Genomic DNA, 11874 nt, shown 5'->3' with positions numbered 1-11874 from the left:
CTTATCTCAAGCCATGGACATTTGCAAGCCACAATCTGCACACTAGTTCAACTTTCAGAAGGAGCCATAACTAACGCCAACTACATTGCCTTCACATTTTCGCCGAGATTACTTGTGTAGACCAGATTATGGATCCACCTCATGTATTATACTTTGTTGTGATACTTTCAATCAATACAGACAACATAATTAGGCCTACCACCCATATTGGAGGTCCAAACCTATATATAATTCCATGTATGTATCTCTTTACTGTATCAATGCATATATACTCATACCATCCATGCCCTACATCCTCAAATACCATAGTCAAGATCTTACTTGTCGACGAATGTAAATCAATGTCTCCTGTAATATGAACACATCCCCCCTCCCCCCTCCCATCCCCCAAAAAAGCAACAATATGTAAAAGAAGTTGTACTTGGATTCCATTTTTATGTTTTCCCACTATATATAGTTTTCGAAAAACCATTTGCAAAAAAAAAAAAAACAGCACCATCGGATGTTGAGCCATGGTTCATATTAGAGCAAAGGTAATAACGAGGTATAAGCCAACTATAAGTTTAGATGGAATAATGGGGTAAAACTATAAGCTTACGTGGAGAACAGTGATATAAGAAAAATGAGGAGTGTTGGCTCTTATGCAAGAGCCACATTTACAAATGATACAAGATAAATGTATTAAATAGATAAATGAGAGAGAGGTGAAAAAAAATAAAGAACATTATAACTAACCTACTCTCTCATTCCATATTGATCATCATATAACCAAAAACTACAAATTTCAAATTGATCATCATATAACTCTTGTCCCTTCGTTTAACTTGAAGCATTAAATACATTGCCACATAAAATACTCCATGCCATCTAGTGTTCATAGCATTAAATACATTGCCACATAAGCAAAAATCCTATGTGGCAAGAGAGTTAATGAGGAGAGAGGTAAAAAGATGAAGAAATCATTTCTCATGCAAGAAACCATCTCTACACAAGAACTAAGAATGAAAACAAGGTGATAGGTGGATAAAAGGAGAGAGAATAGAGGTGATTGGATGAGAATTTAATTTGAAGACACCATCCATTGGATACATAGTTTCTACCCATAGTATCTATATGACATGGCAAATATGGAAACTACTTTATAGTTTCTGGGTTGGGGATGGTCTAAGCGCTCGTTTCTTTTGCATATAGGGAGTTTAAGTCTACATGCTTCTCGATTTATTCTCCATCACATACTCACATTAAATAAAACACATACTCCCTTCATTCAAAAATATAATAACTTTTAGCCTTCAAATTTTGTCCCAAAATATAACAATTTCTTCATCAGCATTCTCTTCTCAACCAATCCACCATTCGATTTTCTCACCTACATCCTCTTCTCAACCAATCACAACCTTCTCACTTTTAATTCTGCCTACTTTTTTAATACCAGTGTCTAACCCTTAAAATCTTTATATTCTAGAACGGAGTAGTAGTTAAGTCTTTCTTGATCAATATGGAATGGAGGGAGTATTATACTCCATCCGTCCCAAATTATAGGGCACCCTCTTTTTAAGGAAAATCAAACACGATAACTTTTGACTAATAATCGTAGTAACCATATATATGCTAAGTATTATACATGTTATATCACTAGATTTGTGTTTTAAAGTATTTCATATGATGTTAATTTCATATTTGTTGGAAATATAACATGTACTAATATATTAATGATCAAAGTATGTCATTGAAGACTGTGTAGAAAAAATATAGGCGTTATAATTTAGGACGGAGGGAGTATATGTTAACTCTGGTATGAGTTTATAGATAGTACTTAACTCTACTATTAAACTTTCTCTTTAACTCTTACCCTCAGCTTTGCCTAATTTACACCAATATTTTTTTTAAAACACAACTCACTCGACCATTAATGTCTTACTGTAATTTACGAGTCTGTCCATCTATTATTCTAAGCCCCTGTTTGGAATACGGAAAATTTGTACGAATTATATGAGAATTAACTGAATTTCTTGGCTTAATTCGTGTCCACACGTGAGCCTGCCGTCATTTTCTTTGACAAAACGTCGGATTACATTTCAGAATATATATACTACCAGTACTTAATTAGTTACGTGGCTTAATAAAACATTTCAATATATAGCACGCAGAAAGTTTTTGTCATCTGAATCAACTTGCGTTGTTGTCGTTGTCAAACGTGTTCAATTACTAATTGCTTTCCGGAGTGATTATTGCCAAACATTCATAGCGAGCGGTTGAATTTTTCGAACGAGATTTTGCAGGTCGATCGAGGTGACATACTCCCCGTTTCTTAAAAATCCAATATAATACTAAATATGATACATTTTAATACTATGATCTATTTCTAAATTCGTAGTATTAGAATGCATTTTTTTTTCTTTTAAGACGGGCGAGTACGTACAGTTGAGGGATTAACTGGTGTGGTGCGTTTGTATGTGGTTGTAATGTTCAAAGGCGACCTGAATTAAAGGATGTGTGATTTGACGCTATGATTTGAACTGTTCATGGTCAATTATGCAGGCTGCAGATAAGAGGGTTTGGTTTCTTGAATCCAATGATCTGATTACTGATGTGAGGTGAGGTAGAGAGGGCTAGTTTTCATCTGCATCGATCAGCAGCCACACTGATTGGCTGATGTCGATGAACAAATAATACTAAAAAGTTGGGTGTTTTTGTTCTTTAAGACTCCACACTTCCAGATAAGTTATGATCCATTCGCGAGTATTTGCAAATTGCTAAACACACATTTTTTTTCTGTTTGTTTATAGCCTGGCCCAAACAGCTTAATAATATGTGTATGAAAAGCCAATATAAAAAAACCACGTTGAAAATACACTGCAATTAAAAAATTAAGTTCAAAATTTAAATTTTGGCAACGGTTGATTTGTTGCAGGGCTAACAAACTTGATTGTGTTGATTGAATTACGACTCTGCTGTATTAGAATAGGAGAGCACGCAGAAAATTTAACAGTGGATGACAAGAACTTGATATCTATGAGAAGATGTAACTTACCTATCAGAAAGAGCTAGAATAATTAATTTGGTGATCAAAGCAACATCAGGAAGTCTAATTAATTATTGAAAACTACGACGGAACTGACTTCGCCATCGTCAACAGAAATTTTAGCTGCTGCTTGCACGAATTCCAAGGACGATGATCTGTCAAAGACCCAAGAACGATTCTGCAAAGCTAATTTATAGATCCTGACCAACCAAGAAAAAAACTAACAAAAAACGACACTCCATGGGGAACCAATTTACTTACCACAGAAAAAAAAACCTAGCTAATTAAAACTATTTTTAGAAAAAAAAAACGGTTTCAATTTTGCAAGGAAGATGAATTACTCCATCCTCAACCTCTGCATCAAGGCTACCCAACCAAAGTTCCTGTAACCAAATAAATGAGAAAAAAAACAGCGTGGCAAAAATTCCGTATAAAATAGATTAAGCGCAAAAATGAAAACGCAAGCTAAGCACATAGCTTATTAATAGTTCACCGTTCAAAATGGATGAAGAAGCTCATGATGATCAACTGTAAGTGTGCTGCTTCAATAACCACAGTACATTGGTCCTCCTGACGATCAAATATGGAGCCAACTGATACTTATAAATAAATCATTGCGCAAGGCCAAATTGACCAAACTAAAAAAGTAGTTATTAAAATATTTCTATGCACAATAATCATTAGAATTTAGAATAAAAATAGAAAAACTGTAGAAATACAATAGGAAGAGTTTTACGTCAGAAACATAATTAAATAGTGGGTTTTAGATCCATATATCCTACGTGTACGTCATTCTTACCTGCGATCTCTAATGTTTAACAGTTCTTACACTTTATCAACGATAAAATTCCATAATTTTGTTCTCCAGTGAGCTGCATGCGGTCGATGGATCCAAAACAGCAGTCGTTAATTTGCTGCCGTACTACGGCATTCTTTCTCTGGATTCTTCTTCGTCTTCCACTAAATTCTACCGTATTTCTACACGCAACTTGTTGCTGATCGTTTTGTTACACGATGATATATAGGAGTATGTCTACTCTCTCCGTCCAAAAAAACAAATCTAAAACTGAATATGATATATTCTAGTACAATAAATCTGGATAGAGATATGTCCAAATTCATATAATTAGGATATGTCATATTAATTAATTTTTTATGGGACGGAGGGAGTATGTATCATGTGTGGTGTGAAGCCATCAGACTGATTTCTGCTATTGTTTTCCTTTCCCAGTCTGGTCTAACCCCAATCCTGGGGTGCATCCAGGTATGGCTGGCACATGCTTAATTAGAAGCTTACCAGTTACCACCAACCACTTATTGACCTAATAAAAGCACCCAAGACCAGAGAGCTCACAGTAGATTCTAGAGTCCAGCTGATAACCTGGTAGGGTCAGTTTAAAACACATAATTTCAAGCTTTGATAATTGTGGGATATCCCGAATCTGCTCCTCTATCATATAAACATGATTTAATTTCGTTGGTCTGAATAAACCTAGCTAATAATTGGTAATGTACTCTTTGAGAAAAATTGCGAAGACTATTGTACTGAATTATCCATATGATTACAGATGTAAATTAAATATTTTGTTAATAAACTTAACAAATATCTTAGAAAAGGGATATGAGCAATGCAGTAGAAGTATTTTTTATGAAAAATCATATTTTCAAGATAAAAAACATATTTTCAAGATATGTAGAACAAATAATCCGCAACAATGATCCGATGAAGTGGCTCAAGAGAACTTGTCACAAATATTCTAAAAGAATTTGTATATGAACTTCCAATAATATTGCATACTACTCTAAAGACTCATTTTTAAATCCATCATACATAGAGGGAGTGAGAGAAAAATTCTAGCATATTTATATACTATTAAAACTGACATTTTTTATTCTTTTAGGCTAAATAATAATAAATTTTAACATCATAATATTAAAAGTACATGTAAATTTTCCAAAAAAAAAATCATAATATTTGTTAGTTACTGTGCATGATGTAATGTATCCGAAGTAAGTGTGCATACGATAAGTTTCCATGCTACTATGCATGTCACATGCATTTGTCATTTATTTGAAGTTGATAAGTTCAGATGATTTTCTGAGAAGTTAAACTAATTACATGGAAATGTTGTAAAATTACTGCATTCAGAGGAAGCTTAATATGTACTCCCTCCATCCGAATATATGTGCACCTTCTAGATTAGTAGTTTTAGGATATGACACATCCTGTCTTAGATCTAGCTATGTTGCTGACCTTAGGTTCCCTTTGTACAAAGGATCGGCAAAGAACTTCAGAGCGATTCAATTTTATTTTGACATTTCCCCCATAAATCCCTTTGGTTTATAGGAAAGAAAGAAAATAACTATGGATTACATTCCTCTGGCTCAATTTTATGGGGGGAAAAATAAGAAAGAGTCCTAGCCTCTTAGAAATTTTACTTTGTTTTATTTCTTGTGATATCCTAAAACTTATGGAGAAATAAAACAAAATTCAGAGCAAGAATAAAGCAAAGTCATATACAGATAAGTCTATGGCTTACCAAGTCTAAAACTCAATTGGTACTGTCAGTGATGCTCTTACCAGCAGGAGGAAAAAAAAACAGATACTTGCCCGTTGTGTCGAGAAGAAAAGGCGGCTGTGGTTTTGGATAGGGATGTTCATCAACGGTTTTCTCAACTTGTTCAAAACCGGAGACGAGTAATGTTAGTCAAGTAATTAGCTTAGCCGCCTGTTGGACACACGCACACACAACTACAAAAACGACTATAGCTAAATTTGGACATTTTGTTCAAAACCGAAAACGAACAGGTCATAGTCTGAGATAAAGGATGAGCAATATCCATCCAAATGTCCATCCATCAGGTTGTTAAATTATTGGATTTCACATGTGACCGGGGGGGGGGGGGGGGGGGGGGTTCACAACCATGAGCTCCGAAGATGAAGTCAACAGACAACAACAGTACAGTAGTAGGACGGTGAGTGAGTCCCCAAATCCCAAGATATTTTCTCATCACATCATGCGAGTGCCTTTGCACCTTTCAGGCAAAGCAAAATGGCAGCTCCCTCCTCAATTTTCTTCCGAAAAAGAGGCGCCGGAGACCACAAGACGTGCCGCCCAACAATGTAGATTGCTGCCATGTTATCACTTAATCTATCCAGATCTTGTTCAGTCGTAGTAGTAGTCCTACATATGCAGTCCAGTTCATGGCCAGGACCACCACCGCTTCGGCTGCTAGCTTCCCAAGAGTGGCAGACAGCTACATACAATTCAGGCCCATACAATTATCTTTTCCTTCTTCTCTTTGATTATATCTCCAACGATTAGATTATTACAGGAAGAAAGTTTTTTCAGATTAGCTGCTAGTAGATGATGCATTGGCCATGTCGCCGAAAAACGGCCAGCTTTTGTTTTTGTTTGGACCCCAGCTTCCTGTTGACTGCTGTTGCTGCTGCTCACACGTCAGAATCCTTCAAAAGAAACCACACTTTGTCACGCGGAGACGCCTCGTATTCTCCCTCACATGGCAGGATCACATATCATCAAAAGTTAGGCCGCCCATGGAGTCAGAAAATCTGAATTCTGAATAATTCAGAATTGACAACACGCACACAGATGCAAATCCTTCCAGGACTGTCCAGTCAGCATCTTGGTTTTGCAGGGTAGGACCAGCAGTGTAAAGAGAGAAGAATGAGACCTCACTTTCATTGACAGCTCAAGGAGAACTAGGATAGGAGCTGCATTTCAGCTGGTTTGACATTGGACTTGCCTGTCATGACAGATGGCCCATGCACCACAGGCTGTAACATAACATGGCAAGACCAGAGCTCAAGCATGCAACATGAAAGGTATTGAGCAGATCAAAATTACTACCAGGCTACGGGTTGCTTTCTGCGCGAAATTACATTTTGGCTTTCCCCTGAACCGCATAGAGGGATTCCGGATGCCAAACTGATATAGGATCACCACCTAACTAGAATGACCATCTGCCGCATCTCATCTTATGGGTGGTTACAACTGGTGAGAAAATGACCCATAAGCAGCGGCAGCAGCTTTGTGCTTTTGCACAACGACTAATGGAAGTTGATATCAGTACACTGGGGGTAGATAGATGCCGAACGATGGCAGGAACGGGGCATCAGTACCTGTAGCCGCTGTCAGCACCATATTTGCTTCTGATGTTGTAGGGATCATACTTTGGGTCACTGTAGTCTGCGGGCTTCACTTCCGCAGGCTTGGGCTCCGGATGACTAGTCCCATAAACAGCTTCCCCACTCTTCTCCCGGTGGCGGTGGCGTAGCCGATCTTTTGGGACCTTTGAGCTCACTTGAGGTGTTTCGGATGAACCGTAGAACTCCGCGTATTCCTGCCTCTTGGAGGACCTGTGCTTGCTTGACAGCGTAGAATCCCTAAATTTGGATGATTTGACACTCTTCTGGGCCTTCGGTGCTGTTTCGTTTACTGGGTTAGGACCATGGAGTGTCTCGGGTCTCATTGGAGTGCTACTTAACTTCTGGGCTACTGGGGTCTCCTCTGTGTCTTCAGGCATCACAAGCCTGTCTTTGAGTGGAGTGAGGTCTGTTTTTCTCTTCCCATGTTGCAGGCGTGATGGGACGAGCCTGAGAAGCTGATTCCCCACCCCTTCAATAACAAGTTTCAGTAGATCACCAATAAGAGTCCCAAGAGAAGGCCACCCAGCACTTGGCTCCTCTTTCAGGCTCTCCACAACCAAAGGTGGCTTTCCCACGGTGCTGCTCTCCTGATGCTCATCTTCAGGTGCTTCGATCTGCAATGGCATCCACACAAACTACTATGTAAATAGTGGGTTCAAATTCATGAAACAAATACTGGGGATTCTCTGCTTCAGTCCATTGTAACTGAAAGCAAGAACCTGATAATAGTTTAAAGTGACTAAGAATTCTTCATAACAAAGCTTCAAGAATACTGATACTGCAAAATGCAAGTGAAAAGGACCAACTGAAAGCCAAAATCCAGCATATAAAAAGACAACCGAATCCCAAAATGTAACAAACAGAAAACACTACCTTTTCAGCAGTTGATGACCCAAATCCATGTTGCACAACAGAGAAAATATATCCGGCAACAACAGCACCAATGACCAATATGATATCTGTGAAAATAAACAAAATCAGTGATCAAGTCTAGACATGTTCTTTTTCTTTTGAAAAATGGTACATAAACTGCAGCAAGAAGTGAACTAATGATAAAAACTAACATGTTCAACAGGTAAATGAACATGAAAATAATTGTAAATCCCTACAGCTCTGGTGTCATACAGTCATAATTTAAGATAAGTTAGTGTAGAAATATAAATGATTCAGCCAGAAACACAAACACAACACCAACTGCATTATTACCTCTAGAAAAAAAGAGTCTCTTAGGGATTATGAAAAAAAACTAGTCATTTACTCAAGTAACTCAGCTTTCTAAACAAGATTTATCATGCAAACTCCAAAAGTCTAAATAGAGGAAGAGGCCCAAAATATGATATAAAATTACAGATGGCTCACTAAGAAAGCTGCAAATCACTGGCCATAGCATGCCCATCCACAATTTATTTGATACTATTATGCCAGTTCCAGGATGGCATATCTCGTTATAAATGGTTGAGAAAGTCATGGTCTATACTACACTTGTATTCAATCAACAAATTCATTTATAGCGATCCGTATGTTCAAAAGATCTGCTACAGACTATGTTTTCTTATGGCGCGTGCTAGATCTACATTACTGATATGGCACTAATAATATTACTTCTGGTTCAACTTGACAAATCAGTATGCTACCATAGAATTATAAATACAGGGATACATGAAGTAAAAAACATCTAGCAATTTTACCAACTTCCAATTCAGATATCATTTCACATCACAACTTTAAAATAATAATAAAAAAATCAGAACGCATGTATTGGGACCAAAGCGGTCGAGTGAGCCACACTTGATGTAAAGAAGAAAACTGTGTGGTGATCAATTAATCATCCATAAAAATTCAAGGATAGCACCACCAAACAGAATTAGCACAAAACTTAAAATAAGGCCCGGAAACCCTTTTCTTGTTCAAAACTGCCTCAAATATTCAGCCAGCTAACTCCTCTCTCTCTCTCTAACATAAACAACATTTTCTTAATGTTCTAAAGAACATGACGGATAGGACAACAAGCAAAAACATCTAGATGTAAAGATTACAAACATAAAAAGTAAAAATAGGAGAATGGACCTGACGATAGAAGAGTTGCATCCTGGTAGGTACAATCTTCTTGCGGAAGGGCAATTTTCCTAAGTGCAGCATTTCCACGGTCAATAACCAGCAAAGAGCACATTTTCTTCACATATACCACATCAAAATCAGCAGAGAACTTTGCATCTTCACTTGGACCATCCCTATAACCTGGGATGTTTGATTTCCCACCAGCAATGGTGGTCACTCCTGCACAGAAAGTTCATTCACTTCATTCGCCTAGTACTAACACAGAAATAATGCATAAAATACATATGTCATCCTTCTGTTTCTAAATAGCTGTCACATTTGGCTTTCACAGTTCAAATATCGACCAATAATAAATTTAAATAATTAATTAGGTAAAATGAAAATGAACTTTCATATTTGCATACAAAGTACAATAATAATACTGTACATGTAGGTATTTACATATATATTGCAAACAGCGGTAAGAGTTTGTATTAGGTCAAAAGTCACAGCTGCTTTGAGAACAGATGTAACATTAAATTGTAGCACACCTGATTCCCCAATCTTCCGAATTGCTAAGTTTGCTGTATCAGCAACATAGACATTTCCTGTATCATCCACGGCAACGCCTGTGGGGCGTTTGAATCGTGCATCACTTGGTTTGCCATCTATATGGCCAGAATGCCCCTGGAAAGAACCAGCAACCAGTCTTCCTCTGCTATCTGCAGAGGTTGTAATATCAGTCCCAGTATCTAGTATCTACACTACTAGTACTAGATGATATTCCCCTGAGCACAAACAAATGTGAAGTTCTCTCTCCATCTCTCACTACCTGAAAACCGATTTTATGCATGGATTCCTAAATTCAGTAAAAAGAAGGTATTCCTGAATCTTCGAAATAGATGACATTATTTTCATGGAAATATCAATTATTTAAAAATTGGTATATAAATTCATTAGAGCTACATAAGAAGAAAATGAAAAAAAAATATTTGCATATATGCTTATTAGCCACTGATATGTTTAACAAAGCTAATTTTAAAGTTTCATGCCTTTGGGGAAAGAAGGAACAAACTCTGATCACTCCTAAAAACAGTCCGCTGGATGACGCACCAAAAAATGTTCCATGTCATATATTACATTCATATTTAAAATAACCAAGGAAGCGCTGAGCTGAGGATGGCAAGAAGAAAACATACACTCGGACAGTGGCGGAGTTATTCGCACAATGTTGCTATGTGCCGAGTCCACTGCAAGGAGCTCTCCACCCTCAACAGGGGACACCCTAATGGTGTGTGGCGTGACGCCAAGCTTGTCCCCTTCCACGAGCGTCTCCACAAAGTAGCCGCTCTCAAACTGCAGAGCCACACCCCCATCTGCCGCATCAGAGAAACACCATCAGCATACAAGGACACAAAATAATGATAATGAAAAAACACGTGCTGTCCACAAACACATTCACTAAATAAAATGATGCACTCTGCTAGATCTGGAAGCCCCTAAGTTCACTTTAGTGATGTGAGGATGCATGAAATTGAACATAGGCAGTAAACATTGTTTTGCTTAGGTCACACGCACAGAGTGGCATTTGAACTCAAGTAAACAAAAATTCAAGCATAGACAATATAATACAAAACACTGGGTATGTTTGGTGAGCTTGGTCATCTTAAGAATACTCTGGTTAAACTCACTTCCTCACAAGAGACACCACCCAACATACTGATACTAACACACTTGCTAATCAGTAATCACAAGGTAAGTCGTCCGAACTGCAGAAAGCCAGAAACAAGCAAAAATAACCTAATAAATCGTCAAATCACCACTCCGCCAACTAATCGAACTTGCGCTGCTGACTACTACTACTAGTAAATAAACCCTGGAACAGTAGCAACTAGCAAACCAAGTCGGCAGCTATGGCGCTCACCGTACTGCGGGTGCGAGGGCTGCTTGTGCCCGTGCGACGACGACGACGACGACGAAGGAACCCGCGGCCACTTCACCACCGACGACAGCTGCCTCACGATGCTATCTGCAGAAAATCCCCCCCACAAAAACAATGTCAGGATCGAATATATCCCCGCCCATTGCACGCCGCCGCCACCCCCAAACAAACCGCGGCGCGGCGGGAGAAGAAGGTGGCTGGGTTGGGCGGGCACCTGCCGGCGATGGGAACGCGGCCGCGTCGGTGTGGACGGCGGCGAGGGAGAGCACGAGGAGGAGGAGGAGGAGGAGGGAGGCCATGGTGGGGAAATGGAATCTCTCCTCGCGATTCGGCTGCGTGAGAGAGAGAGAGAGGGGAAGGGGAGGGTGGCGGAAAGGAGTTTTTTTCTCTCCTTTTCTTTTTTTTTTTTTGTTTTTGCGGGGAAGCGGCGGGGTGGTGGACTGCTGCTGGTGTAAGGTCGGTGATTAAATGCAGGCAGCAGGTGGTAGCAGGCAGTGATGGCACTGGATGCTGCTGATCGATGCTGCGCTGCCACACGAGCGTGTCTTTTGGAACAATGCGTCATCTTGTGTTCAGAGATGCGTCAGGATGAGTTTTTGATTTGTTTTAAGTTTAACTAAATCTATAAACAAATATAGTATCACTTATAATATTTAATTAGTTTCATCAAATCAATAATTAAATATATTCATAGTAAAT

The 11874-nt window shown here is 38.6% G+C and overlaps 1 protein-coding gene across 1 annotated transcript; it reads right to left on the bottom strand.

The window, feature by feature from the left end:
• Positions 1-6701: 6701 nt before the first annotated feature.
• On the bottom strand, positions 6702-11595 carry LOC127763619 (uncharacterized). Its single transcript, XM_052288385.1, has 7 exons — positions 11390-11595; positions 11158-11262; positions 10433-10609; positions 9785-9955; positions 9264-9473; positions 8070-8155; positions 6702-7810 (listed from the first exon to the last, which is right to left on the bottom strand). Exons 1-7 carry the CDS (start codon positions 11472-11474, stop codon positions 7163-7165), a joined length of 1482 nt encoding a protein of 493 aa, XP_052144345.1. The 5' UTR covers positions 11475-11595; the 3' UTR covers positions 6702-7162.
• Between the last annotated feature and the right edge of the window lie 279 nt (positions 11596-11874).

Source organism: Oryza glaberrima, chromosome 2 (genome assembly GCF_000147395.1).
Source record: "Oryza glaberrima chromosome 2, OglaRS2, whole genome shotgun sequence".
Lineage (NCBI taxonomy): Eukaryota > Viridiplantae > Streptophyta > Magnoliopsida > Poales > Poaceae > Oryza > Oryza glaberrima.
This window is presented reverse-complemented; position numbering and strand designations above follow the sequence as displayed.